The 21311-nt window shown below is 52.2% G+C and overlaps 5 protein-coding genes across 5 annotated transcripts; 2 read left to right on the top strand and 3 right to left on the bottom strand.

The window, feature by feature from the left end:
• Positions 1 to 132: 132 nt before the first annotated feature.
• CLUP02_10779 (uncharacterized protein) lies at positions 133 to 1990 on the top strand (the record flags this gene model as incomplete). The annotated part of the gene is made up of 4 exons (XM_049289752.1): positions 133 to 537; positions 629 to 1074; positions 1134 to 1555; positions 1614 to 1990. The coding sequence occupies 4 exons, from the start codon at positions 133 to 135 to the stop codon at positions 1988 to 1990; spliced, it is 1650 nt and encodes a 549-aa protein (XP_049146897.1).
• Positions 1991 to 2201: 211 nt separating this feature from the next.
• CLUP02_10778 (isocitrate lyase) lies at positions 2202 to 6153 on the bottom strand (the record flags this gene model as incomplete). Its single annotated transcript, XM_049289751.1, has 6 exons — positions 2202 to 2397; positions 2466 to 3570; positions 3857 to 4143; positions 4375 to 4722; positions 4808 to 5703; positions 5767 to 6153. The coding sequence occupies 6 exons, from the start codon at positions 6151 to 6153 to the stop codon at positions 2202 to 2204; spliced, it is 3219 nt and encodes a 1072-aa protein (XP_049146896.1).
• A 208-nt stretch (positions 6154 to 6361) lies between these two features.
• On the bottom strand, positions 6362 to 8391 carry CLUP02_10777 (uncharacterized protein; the record flags this gene model as incomplete). The annotated part of the gene is made up of 10 exons (XM_049289750.1): positions 6362 to 6428; positions 6570 to 6636; positions 6691 to 6960; positions 7067 to 7206; positions 7268 to 7427; positions 7542 to 7679; positions 7769 to 7868; positions 7926 to 8004; positions 8073 to 8213; positions 8255 to 8391. 10 exons carry the CDS (start codon positions 8389 to 8391, stop codon positions 6362 to 6364), a joined length of 1299 nt encoding a protein of 432 aa, XP_049146895.1.
• Positions 8392 to 8437: 46 nt separating this feature from the next.
• CLUP02_10776 (neutral trehalase) lies at positions 8438 to 10945 on the bottom strand (the record flags this gene model as incomplete). Its single annotated transcript, XM_049289749.1, has 5 exons — positions 8438 to 8585; positions 8639 to 10380; positions 10449 to 10573; positions 10636 to 10699; positions 10802 to 10945. 5 exons carry the CDS (start codon positions 10943 to 10945, stop codon positions 8438 to 8440), a joined length of 2223 nt encoding a protein of 740 aa, XP_049146894.1.
• Positions 10946 to 16154: 5209 nt separating this feature from the next.
• CLUP02_10775 (uncharacterized protein) lies at positions 16155 to 21288 on the top strand (the record flags this gene model as incomplete). The annotated part of the gene is made up of 21 exons (XM_049289748.1): positions 16155 to 16173; positions 16227 to 16358; positions 16440 to 16732; positions 16921 to 16952; positions 17062 to 17119; positions 17193 to 17429; positions 17694 to 17788; positions 17957 to 18033; positions 18089 to 18180; positions 18376 to 18578; positions 18849 to 18893; positions 18994 to 19075; positions 19125 to 19223; positions 19424 to 19471; positions 19530 to 20035; positions 20120 to 20136; positions 20214 to 20358; positions 20460 to 20632; positions 20688 to 20913; positions 20975 to 21063; positions 21152 to 21288. 21 exons carry the CDS (start codon positions 16155 to 16157, stop codon positions 21286 to 21288), a joined length of 2805 nt encoding a protein of 934 aa, XP_049146893.1.
• Between the last annotated feature and the right edge of the window lie 23 nt (positions 21289 to 21311).

Here is a 21311-nt window from a genome sequence, read left to right as displayed (position 1 = left end):
GCGAGTTCCAAACGAGATCGAGAAGTTCCTTATGCTATCAGCTGTACACAGACTATGAGACTCAATCCCTACATCACATTCTCGCTTTTCGTCTGAGAACGCATAGATAACGCCTTTACCAATGTGCTCAGGATGGCCGAAATAGCGGGGCTGGTTCTCGGCGCTATTCCTCTGGTTATATCAGCATATGAGCATCGCAAGACTCTCCTGGACTCCGCAGAGGTATTATTTCACGGCAAGAAAGACTACGACAAGATTATAAGACGACTGCATATAGAGTACGCATCATACGATCAAAACATGCGATTACTGCTTATCCGTGCTGTCAATGAAGAAGAGCTGGAGCAAATGATTAAGAACTCGCAGCATTCTCTTTGGAAGAGCGAAGCACTCACACGCATGCTCACGAAGGAGCTAGGAAGTGCATATGGACCCACGATGGGATTATTGGAGGATCTCGGTAAAACTTTGAGCGGTATCGTGGCCAAGCTGGGTATAAGTGGCTCAGACAAGGTCCGAGCCAGACGTCTCGAACCTGTTGAGCCTTTACTAAATTGCTTCAAAATAGGTAAAGCAACTAGGGCTTGCTATCATAATCTCTTCGAACCCCCCCATTTCGAACTCTCAGGACCCTCAAGAGCGTTTCAGGTTTGAGAAACGGCTCGAGTTTACCCTGAAGAGGCGATCTGTGGACAAAAAGCTCCAAGCAATCACTAAGTTCAACACCGATCTGCGTAATCTTTTGCAAGGGGCATATAAGATAAACCAATTCCAGAAAGACGAAGGCTTGTGCCATAAAGCCCGCATTCAGTTCGTTGCCCCGCTGCAGAGCATCCAGCAGAACGCCTCTCGGCTACACAGAGGCCTCCATAAGAGATGGTGTGGAACACACGACTGCCACCGGGCAGGCCTCCTCCTCGAACAAAGGCTACACCGAAAACGAATTCACCGACAAGGTCTCCTCAAAGATGGGGGTAATTTGGAACGATTCGGAGTTGCATTGCCGAGAGTCGAGGAGAAAACTTGGCTCGATATGGAAATCCGTGTCCTTGGTGAAAGCATTCCAGAAACCAGGTATCTGCGCAACCAATCTCAAGATACTGAACTTTCCTAATCTTCAATTTTCGGAGTAGTCCCAAGATACCAAAGATAAGATTTGCCATGCCTGGGCCTTCGTTTCCACCGGCTCCACCGGCTTTAGAAATCGACGACATCTGCTCTGCGATTGCAGGAGCTATGCACCCTCAGACTGGACTAGATTTAGATTCTTCAGATGTAATGCGAGGACTCTACGGGGTGGACACACAGCAACGTCATCTCGCCCAAGATTTAATCACGTTGGACAAGTTCCTGGCTACGAATACAATGCGATTAGGAATGGGAGACATGCTGTGCTTGGCGGTTACTCTGGTTTCATCCGTGATCCAGCTTGGGAAAACACCTTGGCTAGTAGAACCATGGAGCCGGCACAATATTGTCTTTCTGCGTCTTAAGGGCGATGGAAACTCTCAAATAGATGCCAAGCACCCGTACTTGGTCTACAAGTACGAGACAGGTATGTCCACCTCCTGGTTCTTAGATCTTTCGCTGTGGTTTGGCTAAACTTTCTTCAGTAGCTCAGGCGGGGCCACCACCCCAGAATTCTGACAGCTCCATGATACTCTGCAGTCGTCAAAGTATGCTCTCTCTTGGTGTCATGCTTCTAGAGATTCACTGTGGAACTCCTCTGGAGGATATGACGAAGCAAACCGATTTGGGCCGCGATGGCTTACCAAATGAAGAAACAAGCTATACCACTGCATCAAGGGTACTTGAGGAACGAATTAACGATGGTCAGGTATCCTTTGGTTTTAAAACAGCCATTGAGTACTGCCTTCACTTTTCTAGGCAGCCGGACGCGTCCTTTGAGAATGCGGAATTCGTGCGGTCGATAGAGGAACAGGTATTGGAACCCTTGGAGCGCGAGACGCAACGGTTTCTCTTTGGGTAAGATTTCCAGGCTGATCTGGGGTTCATTTGTATCATTCAGAACATTTTCCAATGGTGGGTAAAAATTGTAAATAGATGCATACAAGCCGGGATTCATTGTTGGTTCATTGCAATTTTCATAGTGCGTTGCTTTAGAAGATGATTTCATGTTTCTAAAACTTCCGCACTAAATATTCAGCGATGTCATAAGAATCCTGTCCAAATAAACCATATCACAACTTCGACTGCTCCTGTACCGAAAGCTTCCGCAGCAAAGGCCCAGCACGGCTGCCATCTCCCGAGAACCCAAATGGCTCCTCGCTGCTCGTGGGCCGCCTTAACCTCCACTTCTCCCGCAATATCGTAGACGGCTTACGCTCGAAGCTATCAGCGACTTGCGGGCCAATAGCCGGAAGGAACTTGAAAGCACTGATTCCTCAACGTTAGCAAATAACACCAAATCAGGGGTTAACCCCAAAGGGGAGGAAGATACTCACTGTCCAGCACCACCAGTCGCAAAGAACAAGCCCTCGAAATCCGGGTGATAGTCCGCGATAAAGTCTCCCTCAGGGGTATCAGTGTACCAGCACATCCTCTTGTAACACCACTCCCTCTCCGCAAACTCAGGGAAGAACAACCTCACACCCTCTCTCAGATCCTCGTCCGCGTCCTGCGGCAAATACCCAGACGCGGCATTACTCTCCCTCAACCGCGGCGTCGAAATCGTCCTCTTCCCAGCCCCGCCCTCCTCAACCTCAACCTCGGTCGCGAACCCCCACCCGTGCCTCGCAAGCTTGAGCAAGTTCGTCCCGGGCGTGGGCGGGAAGCAGAACACGCCCGTGCTCATGTTGATCATGACGGGCATATCCTTCACCCTCTCCGCCTCCTCGGCCGAAAGCTGGACGAAACCCACGGGCTGGCCCGAAGCCGACATGGCGTGTCCCATGCCGGGGATGATGCGATTCGTCCAGGCCCCGGTCGCGAGAACGATCTTGTCCGCCGACAGCGTCGTCCCCGCCGCCGTCTTCACGCCCGTGACCCTCTTCCCAGATCTCTCGAGCGAGACGACGGTCCCGTGCCGCCCCGTGACAAACGACACGCCCGCAAGCGTACACCGCCCCGCGAGCGCTCGAATCGCCCCCGCGGCATCAGCCCACCCACCAATAGCATTCAACGTGGCCGTGAAATCCTTCAAGTCAGCCTGCACGCCCTTATACCGCCTCTTCACCTCCACATCCACCAGCGGCGGCGCATAAAACTCCTTGGCCGGCCTCCCGCCGCTCTCCCACTTGCGGAACTTGTCAAAGTAGGCGCTCGGCCCCTCCCGCTCGTCGGCCATCATGACGAAGCCGGACTGGTGGTAGTGCGGGCCGAACAGCTCCGACGTCTGCCATCCGTGCAAGGCGTCCGTGGCGAGGGCGGCGTAGTGGGGGTCCGCGTACTCTGTCCGGATGATGCGCGAGACGTCGACGGAGCTGCCGTCGGGGACGGGCGGGAGGAAGCGGTCTAGGACTGTGACGGAGGTGTAGCCGCGGTTCTTTGTGAGTTCGTAGGCGAGGGAGAGGCCGAAGACGCCTGCGCCGACGATGAGGATTGGTGAGTCTTTGGATGTCATTGTGTAAGATGTGTGGCTTTTATGGTGGATGAGATGCAGTAAGGTTGTGAGAAGATTTAGGGAAACGCCAGCTGAAGTTTCTCACTTCTTTGTCTCTAGTTCACAATGATAGAGCTAGAAGAGTAATCAAAGATGATTTGATTTCAAGATGAGTGAGCTCTTCAACGACGTGCGACTCTCTCATGTTATACCTATCAACTTATCTCGACAATCAACGTCGGCGCAGGGTCCGATGGAATACAAGCTGGTGTGGGGACGGACCGGGTTCCGTACCCACATTTTCCACATCCAGCAGCCTGGGTGGGGGCTGCGTGGAGTTCATCGCAAGTAGCAAAGCAAATGAGAAAGGAGAATAACGTCTACCGAGGTGAGAACCGTTGAGGCCCGGATTTGCCAATCTGGTGCCATTGGATGCCGTCATGTCGGGCTTCCGGAGTCGGAGCTGTGGGGACTGGAATTTACGGGCCTCTCTTTGCAGGACAGACTGGTGCTGGCCCGCTGGGTGGTCCCTGTTGTGGGTCCAGTCGGCTTCTGCCCGGGGACCGCTTGCCGAGTAGATGCTATTGCTTGCCATCACCAAGAATTACCACAATCAACATCATGGACTTAAAAACGAAAAATTCATAGACGTGCTACCGACCCTAAACCCATTCTGAATAGGTACACCTGCCATCCAACAGAAACAATATCCTTGCATCTTAGATACCTCCTATCCATTTCTTCTTCCCTCATACATACACCACAACCCAATATCTCCATCACCCCCCTGTTCAAACGAAAATCAGTGGAACTGATCCTCCGTCACGCCCTTACCCATGGCAGCGGTACTGCTGATGCCGCCAGTGACCATCTTCTGCAGCTCGTCGACGTACGTCGCGCCGCTCCACTTTTGGTGCTTGACGACGTCGACGCCCGAGTCCATCTCGGGCTCCTGCACGAGCTCGCCGTACGCGCGCATACCCTGCTGGCTGTATGCCTTGGCGAACTTGTCGCTGATGAGCGCCGTCGTGTGCAGGCCCGCCAGGGTGATGAACTGCCAGCAGTAGCCGAGCGACGCGAGGCGGCGGATGTACGTCTCCTGCTCGTCGCGGGGCATCGCCGTCTTCCAGTTGAAGGAGGGCGAGAGGTTGTAAGCGAGCCTGGAGAAAACCAAAAGTTAGTAAACCCAATTTTTCTATTTACCAAGAGGATTCTTTCTTTCCGAGGCTGGACTTGTGTACTTACTTTTGCTCGGGCCAGACGGCGTGGACGCCCTTGGCGAACTCCTGCGCCTGCTTGAAGTCGGGCAGCTTGCTCTCCATCCAGATGGCATCGCAGTAGGGGGCATACGCGATGGCGCGGTTGATGGCGCAGTCGCAGCCGCCCTTGAGGCGGTAGTAACCCTCGCGCGTACGCGGGGAGTCCCAGTCAAAGTGGATGTCGGCGCCGAGGATGCCCTTTGCGATGGCGCGCGCCTCGTTGTTGCTCTTGCCCTTGGCGGCGGCGGTGTACTTTTGGATCAGGCCGTCCTTGTTGGAAAGAGGCGCGGCCTTGATGGCGTCGACGACGGCCTCGTCGAAGCGCTTGAGGTTGGCCTGCTTCAGCCAGTTGTCCTCGATGGCCTGGAGCTGGTCGCCCGTCTTGCCGGCCAGCTCGGCGGCGATCATGAGGTCGTTGAGGGGCTGGAGGCTGGGGTTCGTGGAGCCGAGGATGAAGGCGTGGTCGCGGGGGTCGATGTTTGTGCTGAGGAGGGTGGCGGCCTCGGCGTCGGTGCGGGCGACGGCGACGAGGTTGGAGCCCATGATGTCGGCCTGGGCGCGGATGGCGACGAGGCGGTTGATGTGCTCCTGGATGGGAACGAGGACCTTGCCGGCCATGTGGCCGCACTTCTTGGTGCCGGGGGCCTGGTCCTCAATGTGGATGCCGGCGGCGCCCTTCTCGATGAAGAGCTTGGTGAGCTTCATGACGGCCGTGAGACCGCCGTGGCCCGTGTCGGCGTCGGCGATGATGGGTCTCAGGTAGTCGATGTTGGCGAGCTTGGCGCGAGCCTCCTTAGAGACGCTCAGGCGTTCCTGTCGTTGTTTCCGGTCGTGGAAGAGCTGGGCCATGAACAGGTGGGCGACCTTGTTAGGAACGGTTGTCTGTCAAGGCAGGTTAGCTATGGGGATTTCCTTGTACAGTGGCTGACAAGGTAGAGAACTCACATAAGGGTAGTCTGCCAGATCCGGGCCGGGCTCGTCCGAGGCCGAGGCCGTTGACGATGATTGCCATCCAGATACGTAGACGGTGTCGAGGTACTTGGCCATCTGAGTGACCATTGTGGGCTCCAAGCAGCCGTAGGTGTAGCTGGCGTCCTTGTTCTTGAAGCGGTTCTCGAGAATCTCAAAGAGCTTCTTGGACTGGGCGTTACTCGGATACTCAATCTTGAGGTGGCCTCTCTTGGAGACAATCTGCTCGGCGGTGAAGGATCGCTTGGTGTGTCTCCATCGCGGCTCGCTCCACCACTTCTTGACTTGCTCAACCTCCTTTTGGAACAGGTCATCCTCGATGTTCGGGTCCACGGCGTTGTTGACCATGTTGCTGGCAGCCATGATGGGCAACGTGTAGCTTTAGACTTGTGGGAAAGATGATGCTAGTGTAAGGGTTTGTAGCGGAGATTTCTCGGCGACGATATGCTTCGAGATGGAGGGGTATGTAGGAATCGAGGTTGGACAGGAATACCTAGATATTTGGCAGGCCAGGCACAAGACAATGTAGCACCAGACTAATGATGCTATTCACAACTCAATTGACAAGTGATCAACGAGTTCGAGGGAAGAGATGATGGTGCTTGGAGAGGTAGAAGAGGAGGAGAAAGAAAGTCAATCTTGGAGGAGTCACAAGCAAAAAAAGAGAAGAGGTCACGGCAGAGCATAAGAATAAAGAAGCAAGTAGGCAAGCAGAAGCTAGGCCATGGCCGCCATCGGCAGTGTTCGGCCAAAAGGCGTTCCTGGACCAATCGTCTTACATCTGTTTCGAGGCTTGTACCTCTGACCTCTGGCCCAGGCCAGTCAATGGACAGTGTGAAGAACGCTCTACGCGGTGAGGGTGACTCGCCCAGCCCTCCATTCACCCAGCCAGTCACGTACGGTTGTTGGCATGGGAAAGCATAAGGTGAGTGGTGTGTCTATGGTCTTTGGTAGGGCGAACGAAATCTTGGCTGGGTGCCAGGACCGTGGGTAAAACAAACCTCGGAAGCTGAAAATAGTTCGGAACAAGCTCCTGGAGCAAGTACCAGATACCTTTGAATGACCCTGCTTCTCCTCGTGGTCTGTTCCGTGGAGAGAGAGGAGAATAGGTAATGGTGGCGTCTCCTTGTTGGAGTGCCTGGTGTGGGGGAGCGGAATGAATGCTCTCCGCTGTGAGTGAGTGAGTGAGTGAGTGACTGACCAACTGACTGAGATGGTCTCATAGTGTAGGTAGGAATTGGTAGCGGAATGTCTGACAGTCAATCTGTAAGTGTACCTGCACTAAAGACCGGGCAGTGTGAGAAAGGGGTGACGTCGGGCGAGAGGTCTGGATTCGGCTCAAAGGGGAAGACGGATTTGGGGCGAAACGCAGCCAGTCTTTCCTCATTGCCGTCATTGGCCGAGTTGCCGAAGCTCCTTGCATGTCCCCCGCCGTGCCCCGCCATACCAATGCCCTCCTCCCGCTACTGTACCGTACCGCCGTACCTGGGGACGCTGGGCTCTGGGGAAAGTACAGCAGTACATAGCAGCAGCAGCAACACAGCCGGGCCATGGGAAAACATTCTGCAACCCGACTGCACGCAGTTCCCGTACGTCTGCCGGTTCCCGAGATTCTGCAACGCCATGCTTCCGTCCGTCTGTTATTGGTATTGTACTCAGTGCTCCAATTCATCCTTCCTTTTTTTTTCTTCTCCATAAACATAACTGAGAAACACAAATTCCGTCTGGTAATTACTTGGAGTGCAGAGTACAAAAGTCGAAGCTGCTGCCAACTCCCCCCCAAATCTGTTGCGCGGGGTAGCGGCGGCTCTCGAGCATGTGAAGAAACCGTGCCGGAGTCGGCAGCCATTCCATTGGCGCCGGCTTAACCCAGAGCTGATCACGCTTTCCTGGCGTGCGTCACACTTTCTGGCCTCAGCTTCTCCAACTCGCGGGAAAGACTTGGAGAGATACCTCGGCCCTTAGGTCGACTCTGTACCTCTCGCCGAATCCAGCCGCCGTTGCGAAGATGCTTCCGGAATCTCCCTACCCTCCTCCTTGAGTCGTTCAATACCTACCGAGTACCTGTAGTATCCTTCCTACATTACTGTCAGTCACTGTGTCACATGTCCTGTCTTCATACCAGGTTACCTCACACCACGCACCACAAGCCAACCTCTTGCCACACCTCCAAAAGCACAATGAGGCTTGATCAATCTGCCTGCTGTCACGGAACTTGTCCGATCGACACGTGCCGAACGTATCCCTCCCCGTCACTTCGTCCCATATCACCATCTTGTCACGTCAACTTGTACAAGTTTGGATCGCATTGGGTGGATATCTGGTTTGGCTTTGCAGCCAGTCTAACCTCTTTCAACAGTCTACCAGACCCTGCCCATCCCTTCATTCGTGTCTCGATGCAGTCGAAAGGCATGGTCATGCATCTTCCATTTAACGTCAGTCCTTTGCAAACTCCTTTCCCAACCTCCAATATCCGACGTGCCGCGGCAAGATATGAGGGCAAATGCAGACCCCTCTCCAGGCCAATCCAACTCGACCCAGACTCGACAACAGGTCCTGTACCGTTTTTACCAGCTTTTCGTCGTGCTTTTCATGGCCCATCGTGTACGTTATGTGTAGGTTCGTCTCCCGACCACGCCAGAGTCACTCAGAGAAGCTCGGCAAGCTGCTTCTCATTGTTCTCTTCAACGGCCTTCACAAAGGTCTCGTAAGGGGTAAGCGTTCCAAGAGCACGCCGCATGTGTGCATTGACAATCTGCAGTCCATACACATAGCTTGCGTTAACCCATCCGAAACTAGTCTTTATTAGCAAAATCATCACAGAATGTCACGGACACAAACAACATACCCCTCCTTGGCGACACCCTTGAAATCGAGACCCTGATTACCATACTCTGCATCGACCCTGTGAGGATCAATTGGTCGAGTAACGTCGTATTTCTCGACGACCACTCCGTTGAAGTCAACAAAGGCTTTGGTCATCATGAACAGCCACTTGTACGCTAAACGCTCAGCATCCTCGTTGAAGCTGTATCGGACAAGTCCAGTCCAGGCAAGCATCTGCTGAGGAGCCCAGCCGTAGGGATAATCCCACTGGCGATTAGGTCGCTCCAGGCCAACTTCACCACGAGACTTCTTTGTGCCTGATAGCAGACCGCCGACGGCCTCGAACTTGGGCAGGGCCTGCTGGACCATGGCTGCCGCCTGCTTGGGAGAGGCGACGCCTGCCCACAAGGCCCAGAAAGTGGTGCAACTTTCATAGTCGCACTGCTCCTTCTTGGCGGTGTTGTAGTCGAAGTACATACCCGCCTCCTCGTTCCAGAGGTACTTGTCAATGGCGAGCTTTCTGCGCTTCGCCCGACGGTCCCAGATTGCCGAAGTAACCACTTCGCCAGCCTTGAGCGGTCCAACAGCGAATTCGTCAGGGATGACGAGCTTATCGTTGAAGACGTTCCGGATGGTGCGGGCGATGTCAGTCTCGTACTTGAAGAGAAGCGAGTTCAGGTCAATGGTCGCAAGATCGGCGCAGATCTTCTCCAGCCTGTAGGAGGTGTCGTGGCCAGACTCACGCACAGCTCGGTCATGCAGGAAGTAGTCGTCCAGCTCCGGCTCCTTGATTTTGCCGTGGTTGTAGGCCTGAACGAACTCTTGCCAGGTGATGCCATGCTTCTCGGCGTAGGGCTCGAGAATGTGGACAAAGTGGTCTGCCTCCGTCTCGGGGGGAACACCCAATCCTTCAGGCCGATATCTCGAGAGACCAGTCACGGGGTCCAAACGCGGCTCAGCGACCCAGACACTGTGGTACTCCTTGATAGCGGCGAGCATAGACGTGCGAAGGAATTCCTTGGCATCAGGCTCGTGCTTGATCTTCTCGTAGACGCGGAGGGCCATGTCGGTGAGGAAGGGGGGCTGAGAACGGCAGAGGTAGTAGGAGCGAGTAGCGTTGAGAACTTTGCCGTAGTGACGGATACAGAAACAGAAGTTCTGCACCATGGATTTAGCCAGATGGACTTTGTCGTTAACCAAAAGACCAAGTGACTCCATGTAGCTGTCCCAGCCATAGAGCTCATTAAAGCGTCCACCCGGCACCACAAAGGGAAGACCCCTGAGTGTGTCCTCGCCCGTCTTGGGATCCTTAATCTTCTCCATTTCCACGGCGAGAAGGCCGGGCTTGGCGTTCATGTCGCGAACGAGCTCAGGCGTAATGACCTCGGGAAGCCTGACGACATCCAACCGGATCTCTGGGCGGTCGTGAGCCACCTTGGTGTAGAAGTCGAACTGTTCCGGAGCTCCAACAGGAACATAGATACGCGGACGGGGGTCATCGGTCCAGTCCTTGGGATCTTTAGCTGCAATCTCCACGGTCGAAGCATCAATTCTTCTCGTCAATCCCTCCCAGAAGTGGTCTTTGATAAGTCTCGACAATCGGTTCACGGGGTTCTCGTTCAGGCGGCCCTCGTCGAGGATGATCTGTTTGCGGCCGTATTGTTGGGCAAGCGACAACTCTTGCAGCAGGTTAGAAAGCATGTAGGTTCCTCGGACATCGAAACGGTTGTGGCCCGCGGAGGCAGCAGTTCTCAGGGACCAGACCTGGGTCGCATCAGCATTAGCTTCGTTGTCTCCTCCTGGACAGTGGGCGACGGGAATCATAGGTATACCTTGGGACCATTGTCCTCAATGGTGATTTGCATGTTTCCATCGGTATCTTCTTGAGCCTGCAAGCTCTTGAGCGTCTCGTCTACCTGAATGAGGAATTTTCGGTTCGCAAGGTTTGAGGATTCGTCTAGAGGATTCATAAGTCAGCATATCAGCAGCCCAAAGAACCGTAAGCAGGAGTAGACTGACCGTGACTGCCTCTTCGGAAGGGCTCGCGAAGTCCCATGCGCTCGAATTGTTGGAACAAGCTGTTCTGAAGAAGATAGAGAATAGAATTAGTATCTACTACAAATGGTTCCAAATGGGTGACAACAAGCGGTCAGGCGTGCGGTATCAGCAGGGGTGGCTGACGTACCTGTGAGTAGGTTCTGGTTCGAGGTCCAGCACGGTTGACATGGCGCTCCTCTGAGGTATAGTAGGTTTTCGCATCGTCGAAGACACCATTGCCTTGGTCCTCGCTGCCACCGCGAGGGCGGCGTTGACTCGTCGGAGAAGTCATTGTGCGCGGGTTAAGCGGGGTTGTTCGCGGCGATCGCTGGCAAGGTGGGAAAGCTGAAAAGACCTGAGTCAATTGCTTGTGACGGGAGATGTAGGTCGCTGGATCGGTATCAAGCGAGGGTATACGCCGAGCTGGCCGGAGTCGAACTTGTAGGAGTATCGAACGACAGGAAGGGAAAAAAAAAGATACTCGGCAACGTGAGGATTGGGGCGGTGTAGGGAGTTGGCTCGATGAGAGAATGGGGGGAAATTGATGTGTGTAGGAATCCGTGTCACGAGGACCCCAATATGAGTGGGAAGAGACAAGGGCGGCGTGCGGGATGTGTTGGCTGATGCGGTCTCAGGTCTTGGGCCAAGCAATCAGGGTACCTCCAAATGGCAGGCGCAACAGGCAGAAAAGCAGGTAGGTGAAGGTGGGAGAGAGGTATCGGTCGGTACGGGTAGGTAGGGTTGCAGCTGAAGCAAGGTACACAGCTTTCTGCAGCTGACAACCAACGAGTTAGCACCCTTTTGCTCTGTTGCTCTTTTTTTGGTACCTCACGTTTGCAGAATGTGCGCTCGTACTAATAGAGGCTGCAACACTTTTCTCTCCGACGTGGGACGGAATAGCTGTCGGAGATGCGAAAGTGAAGTTCGTTCGGGTTCTCTGTCGTGTCTATGTAATTGCCTGTGTCGTCATAGGGAAAGAACTCCAGAGCTATGTGAGCCTGTACGGATACCAACTGCACTCTTTCTCGTGTGAAATCCGGTTCCAATTCTTTAAATGGAGCCAAGTCGGGTCCCAATGACGCTATCGTGCCAGACGTTGCTTTTCCAGCGGTCTCCCCCACGCCCGGTCCCCCATCCTTCTCGCCTCGCTGCACGCTGTGGTGAGAGGTGCCGGGTAAGGCGTGGGCCAGAAGCCTCTGGTCAGCCAATCAACTGTCTTCGGGCCATCTCCGACCCACCCCGGCTCCCTCGATCCAACCAAACCTGGCCTTTCTCCGCTCCAGCTCCTCGTGTCACGTGAAGCCACCTGAACAGTCGGCCCAAGCTTCCTTGTCCATTCAGTACTGTATCACGACAATTCGCGTTCACCAGTACCTGATACTCGGGCAGAAGTACCTTACAGAGTTCTAGACTCGCTCAGCTTACTCCGTACATTTCACATCAATTGAGCTTCATACAACATTCCTCAAAAGACTTACATCCGTCTCCGTTACCCGGTGGAACATGACATAAGTTGGGGTAGGAATGTGTACCCCGCGGACTCTGAGACCCTTGAATATGGCGTCGCCTCATCCGGACCAAGCTCCCCCAAGAACTGTCAACGGACTTTTCGCCGCCAAGGCTCCCAGCTTTGCTTTTTCTTTCGTTTCTTTCTTGTCTTTTTTCTGTCGTCAGCCAGCGACGACTATCCAATTTCCCCAAACACTCAACTCTCATTCCACCTCGCCCCGCAACACTCGGATGATATTCAATGACATCGCAAAAGAGTTGTCGAAATGTGACAAGAGAACTACTGGCTAGCTTTGCAGTCACATTAAGAAACTCGGAAGCGGCTGACATATTGAAATCTTCGATGAACCTAGTGTGGTAGCACACAAGTTCACCTCGGACAAGACTCTCCAACTTGTTGAAGAAGCGTGGTTCTTCAACCCTCTTCCCCCCTCACCCCTCTGATGGTGTCAATCAGGAGGTCTGGCTAAGACTCTCAGACCGTTTTCAGCCTTGATCACTCATTTTCTATGTATTGTACTGATGTACGCTGTTTCACGTTGCGGACATGAACACGTTGCGGACATGAAGGGGAGCATTTGCTAATGAGTTGATGTCCTCGGGATCCGAGGGAAGAAATGTGGCGTGGCTTATACGCACAGGGCTAGTCAACACCGACTTTTACTCAACCACAATAACAAGCTATGTGGTAAGATATTTTGTAGACCCCTTAATTGTTTTTGAAGGTAACAAAGCCACTAGTTTGCACATTTGTAAACTCTGACTTTTTGACTTTCTCGCTACTATGGTTGATGATGCCCTCGAAACCAAGCGTTCGCTTTGGCCAGCCGTGATATCTCTTGCACCGTCGAGTCATTGATAGCAAAGATCTCTCACAACATCTGAGTAGTTAGGTGGATAACTGAGTCCATGCCAAGCGTCATTTCGTATTCCACCTCATTTGATCATGGTCTGCCATCAATGTCTCTAGCATCATGAACGAGCTGCGTCGGATGGCCCCTCGCCTCAAGTTCGCTTATACTTAGCTTGAATTTACTTACTCAACAAGTCAGTCACCAGCAATCATGAGTGTGATTACCCTAACGGCATCTCGATAGCTATGAGATGGTCATAAGTGAGGCCTGTCAACTGCATCGTATTTGATCCACCCACATCACTCAGAGCATCGATCCAGTTTCACTCATTTCTTGGGTAATGGCTTCAATTCGATCTGTGGATTTCCACGTTTCAATGCTTACACTGCACATCGCGAGTTCCCTGAGCCACTCTAGCATCTCGTGTACCTGGGATGCCTAGGTGACTCCTCTTCGCCTCTGGAACCATAGAGTCTTGCTCAAAGCCGCTAACTCAGAGTGGCGTGCGAGTAGCAAAGCTGCGAGACATCTCACAGCGTCTCTGTCTCCAGCCCGTACGACGATGAATTGTATGCGACTCGATGGGGATATATGGGTGGCTTTGCATAGTGAAGCGTCAGTTTGACAGTTATTGACAGTCGGCCCGCGATCATCCTTCATCGGTCTATGAGGGTGAGATATACCAGGACAGGCGATTGAAACCCACATCAATGAGCATTGCTCCATGGGATTATATGTTCATCAGAATCGTCGCTCTGAGGATATAGTTCTCGCAGACCTGACCATCAAGAAGGGGCCTATATTGTTTGCATTGATACATTGGTGGAGTGATAATGCGAGTTTCGTCAAGTCGGTGTAAGTCAGCACTCAGCAGGATATGAGAACCTCGCCGCAGGAATGCATCCCTCCCCACTAACCAGACTTGTGGAAACTCCATGAATTCCAACAACTCACGTTGTATAATTGGACCTTACAAAGGAGCGCAGTACTGAATATGAAACGTCAAGGGGCATAGCACCAGAGTGAGGGCCGAAGGTACCACTCAAGGCACTCATAGCTCCGGGACATTCTCGTAAGGATCATCTCTTGACGTTATGATAGATGAAAAGATGTCTTTCTGGTAAGATCTAAAGGTCCTGTTTGCGATGAAGGTGTCTCCTCTCACAGTAAAGCCTCCTCGCATCCCATCCATGGTAGCGGTGATCTGTCGAGTGTGGTGTGTTATAAGCCATTGGCAGTCGACGAGAAGATATCCTTAGGCGCTCTCAATCCCACGCTATTCTTCGAGCCATACCCTTATAAGTGTCTTCAAGAACCACAGGAACATCCTTATTCACTTAGCGACGTGTACCTTGCCAGGCAAAGTGGTCGATATGGAATCTCATCATAGTCACAAAACTCCTCTAGTATGGCCTCACTCGGCAGTGGCTATAGTGCAGCTAGCATGAAGAGGTCTGATTGCAACAAGTAGTATAGCATTAGTGGAAGCGATGATAAGCACGGAGATCGGCTATCTATATCACAAGCCCATACTCAATGGGGTGAGGTGAGCATGAGAGCTCCTGAAGAGAAGAACATTATAGCACGGCGCTAGCAACTACACGAAGATGATGATTAAGAAGACTATATGCAAGAGAATGTGCGCAGACTCGAATCTTGAGAATATGACTAGTGCTCTCCAAGTCATTCTCTTAGCTGATGGATTTCCAACGACGACTTTTGCGTTCTTAGCTCTAATAGAACGCGAAGGATGGGAAAGATGATCTCATGGAAAGCCTCACGTCTTCTTCCTGACTGGCCCTGGCGAAATTCATAAATATAGCTGCCAACAAGACCTGGCATTTGACTATCTACTTGAGCTCGTTCAGGTTATAGGGTCGTTTTTGAAGAACCCCATGGTTGTTGGAGGCTCGTGTGAAAGGAGACGTAAGGACGTAGTCCATAGTTGAGAGCCTCGCGTTGCGCATACGAGGCCTACCGTGTCCCGATAGTAAGTCGCATTCTCGTTCGACTATTTTGAACGTCTATATACTTGTACCGTAGCTCACTCGGTAAAATCTCAACCTCCCGTCTCTTGTGCCCGGCCCCTTAAAGGGGGAGAAACTGGAATAAACGGCCGCCCAAAATATCGTCAAAGGCAAAAGGAGTTCATCTGGGTAAGCTGCACCTTTTAGCACTCATGCTAGGAATCTACCTCTGACCCAGAGCCTAGCTTCGAGTAGGTTATGGGCGCACTTGATCGTTGACCTTCAACCACTCCACCACCCCACTCGGCTTGTCCTGACCCGTCGAACTAGACGGGCGCCGCCTGGATAGTGAAGGGGGTGAGGTCGAGGGGTTGTATATGCGCCTTGATTGTGATGTCTTAAGGTGTGTGGAAGGGATGAACAGAAAGGCGTATACGGAATCGTCAAGCGATAGACGAAAGTCAAGAGCAATAAGCCGATTCCCCTTGGAGCTCGCTTTCCCTCTCTCGGTTCATCATGCACCACGTCCAGTTACATCATCCATAGTATTGCGCGGTAAGTTGAACTCGCAGAATTGCCTCAAGAAGGGATTGGGACCTAGGCTGTCGTGTAGATTAGGATATCTGACAAAATGGTCTCAACCAGCATTGTCAGTCTGCCGCTTACGCGGGTCATGAGGGTTGTTGTCACCAACGGCCTTGTCAACTCTGAATCATCCGTCAGCTAGTTTCGATGCTGGTCATGGTTCCAATAGCGCAATTGAACGGACGTGGTAATAGCCTCTGAGGCATCGCACACTATCACACCGCTTTGCTGATCCGGGGATTGATCTGTAGTCCCGCAGGTACATTTCCAAGACCAAGAAACTCTGCCGTTCTGCGATCTTGCCTGCTAACTTGTAGCCTGTGAGCTCTCGGCTCACATTTGACCTCGTTCTCAACATTTCGACTATTGCCAACGCCGATGGTGTATGTTATATATATATCTTGGCAGCAGTAGCAGAGTTCACCGGACATACACAGTTTCTATTCTCCCAAATACGTCCTTAGTGCGCTTCAGATAGACCGCTCAATCTTTACCTCTGAGGTTTAATTCTTGGGGACAGTGATCTGTTGATAAAGTCAGAAGACTAGGTCTGCACGACTGTTGCCATTCACGGGGACACGCCAAGATGTGCTATACCCTCCGACGTCTTACCAACGTAGCCAAAATCCCCGAACTACCAGATGGATGACATGACAAGGGCCATATTTGCATGCTAATTTCGTCCTAAGAGTCGTTCACCTCTATCCGTACTCCCATGCAGATCACTGGGCAGAACGGGCTGAATACCACGAGAAGGCCCAGTGTTTACAGGCCTATGCTCCCATCTCAAGTCAGTCTTCTGAAGTTATTTGGAGCTTCGACGTCAGCCTCACTGCACGATTTTAGAACCAACTCTCGTGATTCATAATAGCAAAGCTTCAGGTGCTATGTCTACCCCTTCATTCGGCAACATCGAAATGTCATTACGATCAGCCTGGGCACTTTGAGCTTAAAGACCTGACTCTCGATTATGAGATAAAATCAAAGTTCACAAGTCATCAAGGCATGAAAAGGCCTGGGATTGCGTGGGCAGACGAGGGAGCGCCAAGCGCCGTCACATTGTATGTCAGGGAAGTAAAACACTGCGCTTGCAATTACTCTCAAGAAGGGCTTAACAACAAGGACTCAAGACTCTGGAGTGTCGCAACTCGGATTCCCCATCCTGTACATGGCGAATTGGACATTAATACGTCACGAGAAGTTACGATATCCAGATATAACTGGAAACAACTATGTCAATTGAAAAAAAGATCTGCTGTGCCGTTATTCTAACGTCATATTCACACCATCATTACGTTCAAAAGACGTACTGAGTCGCAACTGACCGACCACGTGTGGAGCTGTTCATGTAGATGCGTGGAGCTATCACCAACCTTAAAAAGTTGTGAGTATGCGGTCGGTGGACTTGTATTCTCCCGGACAGAGCACCGACTTTTTGCAGGGTTGAATGACTTGTCAACTCTCAAGGGAATTGACTAAGGGGATCGATCTAGCTGGTCCCTGAAAACCCTGACAGGAGCTCTTTGCCTGCCGGTTGCACACTGCTACATAGTTTGCCCTATCGCCCAGTGCCTTGCTGCCCATTAATATCTCGTATTTATCTTCGGTGGAACTATGACGCAAGCCCTGGGAGGTTGGCTGTTTCTCCCTCCAAAACGGGCAGGGACATCGTCTCCTACCGACTCAGGCACCGCTTGGTCAGCCGTCCCGTATCCGATGGGGAGCGCTCTACGGAACCTTTCCCGACTTTCTCGAAGCCCCTCCTTCACGCTCCCGAGCCGTGCCAAGACCGGGTACCCTCCGTTCCGCCAGCGCCATCTGTGACGAACCTCTTGCACCTGCTGTTAGCTGCATCATCGTGGTACGATACACAGTAGCCGTTTGTTGCGTCTGTTGCTATTGTACCATCCTGCGAGCAAATTGCTACCATGAACTCTTCCGGAGCTAGGGCCCTTGGAGATAGCTGTGACGGGAAGACCTAACCATTGCCTTCGCTGCTAGGGGGGTGAGAGAATAGTCAGTGAGCCGGCAATCTCCAAGTTCGGCAATAGAAAGCATTTCCCTTCCACGACACACACACGATTGCCTGGATGACTTCTGACTGAGATGCAACCGTCATGGATAGACTGCAAACATTACACCGCTCGAGGGGCAGGTTTTTCCTTTTGACTCTGCAGTCAAGGTCATTTTACTGGCTGATCGCGATCCACGTCACAGCGTGTAGGTTACGTGTATCTCGGCGCTCTGCACGGAATCTATAGGCTTTCGGTCTCGCCGAAAAGCTTTAGGAGTTGAGAGTTCGGGGGATAAGTTAGCAACCAAAAGACAAAATACCTACCGATGAAGCAGAATTACCACTGAGAGATAATCCAACACCGGGCAAACAAGTTTCCTTACTGTCGCTTTCAGTTTGTGGCGCAGCAAGACTTGCTTTAACGAAACTCTGAACTCTCACAGAGAGCAATGTAACCACGACTTCTTCCAAGACTTGTTAATTGGTGACCATGCATTTCTTGACAGCCCAAAGACAAAATTATGGGAATTTACAGAAAGTTCAGAAGCAGAACGAAATATACACCGTCATTAGGTTAGTTATCGCACTCGGAAAGGCTGTATAGGCACAATGGGACAGCCAAGTAGCTATCAAAGCTAGTACTTTAAGCTTTTCGGTATTTGAAAAAACGCTTTACGGGCTTTGATCAAGTGACACATGATGATGTTTGACACGCACGCACACCTTCCCGTACTTGACTACACACCACCATGGTGTTTTAACCTTTTGGCAGCTGCACGCAATCCCGCTCCAGTTTCCACGAATACTGTCCCGGCCGGCACGACTCTCGACCACGGATCCCACCCAGAAGTTGGAAGCTTCCATTGAGGGCCTCGCCTCTCGGGTGGCTGATGCTCCCTCGCCTCTCCCAAAGGGGATTCCGGACAACCCCCAAGCCCGCCCACTTCACGACCTCAGAAGAATTGTTCCGTACGGGAAGCGGGAGGGAGCTGAGAGGTAGCGCCCCGAAAGAGACAAATCTATCGCAGCTGTCAGGTGGATGTCATTGCTTGGGTTACGTCTGAATCCCGCAGTCAACACAATGCTTGCAACTCTCGTATCAGAGAAAGTGCGCCATGACCTAAGTGTTCCATCAGAGAAGACCAGACAACTAATATCGAGCTCGTTTGGCGATATAACATGTCTTGGCATAGAGAGTTTAAAAAAGGACAAATTTGCAATGGGCAGGCGATTGATTTGATTAAATCGAAAGCTTGATCAGTGAAGAGACTGGGAGCAGGGCTCTTGCGAGAATCAAGGGACTTTACACGTGTAAGGCACGGTACGGTCAACGCCCGATACACGAACCGCAATTTTAGGTTTATAGAGGGGTGTCACGTACGAAGATACCACTCTCGAGATGTGTCATGAGGTCCTTGTGCACTCGTCTTGACTCTACCTGCATACGTCAATCAGGATATGGCCACTCTCTATTGATACACGTGGAAGCACGGGTGAGCAACGGCCGGGAACACAAACTTGGACGTCCACACACCATCTCAGCTACCGTTCCACGGTGCTCAGTGGGGATCGATCCCGGGAATCTTTCCGCCCGGTCCGCACGCAGCCACTTGCGAATCGTGGGCAGCAACGTCCCATGATGTCTGTTTGACGACATTCCTGGGCAGAAATTTCCAGACGATATGAAACAAACCCATCTGATCTTTTTTTCTTCCTTTTCTTCTTTGCGAAATTCCATGTTCGCTTCGGGACATATTACGATTACGGTAATTCGTCCAAAAGTTGTCCAGAGCCAAAGGAGCAATTCTAAGCAATTCAGCAACTCGTGACAACCCTTTTAGGTTATTGCACCCAACCAGCAACAAACTCTCTTCTTCTCTTGGCCCTTTGTCAGCAATACGGGCCTGAAACCAACCGTGCTATGCTTCTGGAAGCTTGCCATTCTAGGCCATGCCCCGAGAAACGAGTCAGAGGGCGGAAGGCTTCACTGTCAGGGTTCTCGCCTCAGTAAACATCAATTTTGAGCAGAAAAAGGCGTGCTCGGGATTGCCTCGGAAAGAAAAGCCATGGGGGCCCCGCCTGATGCTATTGTCGGACCTGGCCCGGTTGCTGATTCAGACGACAGCCCACTATCGCCCTGGAACTTCCGATTGTTGGTACAGCAGTCGGAGGTGGACCGTTTCTATGCGTAACAAACGGCGGGTCTTCTCGTTAGTCATTGCGGAATGGGCCGCTGGGACGCTTGATAATCATGTACTGCGCAACGAGGCCCATTCCGAGGCTCTTCCTGACTCGAGTCCGAGGTTCATTATCGCAATATCTGTGTCAATTCTAGTAGGATTACCATCTCAGGCGGAGCAGCCACGGCAGCCTGTAAACTGGGGTGTACCAATCAGAGCCACCCGCCTCTTCCAGCTCCTGGAAGCGGCATCTGGCCGGCAACTCGTAGCCATGTGGAATCATGGATCGATGGGATGCAGGGATATGTATACATTTCCTTAAAGTATCGAATACGATGCACGATACCCGCCACCAAGTGGACCGGACGTTGAATGTTGCACATATCGCAAAAAGGACGAAAGGAAGGGGTAAGTACGAATTGGGATAACGAGTCGCAAGATGTGCGTAAAGTGGACGAAATGCAGCATGCCGCCAAGGCATTGTCTCCGTACGGCTTAGACTTCCAGACCTCGGTGAAGGCGACGGACGCCGGTGTTGGAGGAGGCCTTTGGACTCAGACGCCAAGAAGGTTGGAAAAGTTCGAGAAAAAGTCTATGTGAGAAAACTATCGCGGGGTCCTGACTCCCGCGTTAGCCGCGGAGGCCACGCCTAAAAAAGGTATTGGAAAGGGAAGAGAGGAAAACACTCAGAGAATAGACCATCCGAACTATCGAATTATGTGCCTGTGTCATCGAATGCTAGCATTCAGAGAGCTGCAAGTCACTCACGTCTCTCGCTCTCTCACACACACGCTTTGACAAACGCACACCCACCCACACTGATCACCCCTACGTTCACCCCCTCGCCCACAAGTCAGCTACCACCAGGATGTACCACAGTAGGTATGCATTTGTCACAAAAAGCGGGCCCACTCAATGTGGGCAGCATTAACCACATCCATATCTCGTGACAGCATTCGATCCTGGGAGGCGCCAAGCAAAATATCCGTGGTGGGGGTGGCATCGTACCAGGGGACCCAGATGTTCAGAGGTCTCGCCATGAACCACGAGCCGGACCCGAAGTGCGCCAACGACTTCGGAGGAGCTCGGGGTGCCAAGCATATTGGTGGTGCATGTTGTGGCCTTGTTCAATTCCCAACCAATAGCACATCGTGCGACTGAAGACCGCTAGACCGTGAGATGTAAGCTGTGTGTAATGTAAAATCATGAAAGCATCCTGACTTTTCAGCCCGGCGGGCCCTGGTGGGAATTTGACTTTCGCATCCCTGATGACAAGCACTCGTACTTGTATAGCAAACCTTGTCCGTAGAGGACCCTTCTGCCTGCCGCGCCCCGCACGGTCGTCGCAAGCGTGCTCTACATACTATGTACACTTGGACGGGGTTGAAGGGTCCTCAAGAAGGTTTGCGCTATTGATATCCCTCCAATTCATTTGTCTGGACGGAGAGATCACCGTGATCACCTGCTGCCTGCAAAGTTTGGTTGCACTTGAAGCGGTCAACAAGGCTGAACTGAAACACCAATAATGAACGCTCAATGATTCGGTTGA

The sequence above is a fragment of the Colletotrichum lupini genome, chromosome 5 (assembly GCF_023278565.1).
Source record: "Colletotrichum lupini chromosome 5, complete sequence".
NCBI classification, from domain to species: Eukaryota; Fungi; Ascomycota; class Sordariomycetes; order Glomerellales; family Glomerellaceae; genus Colletotrichum; species Colletotrichum lupini.
Note: the sequence above shows the minus strand (reverse complement) of the source record. Positions and strands in the feature narration are given on the sequence as shown.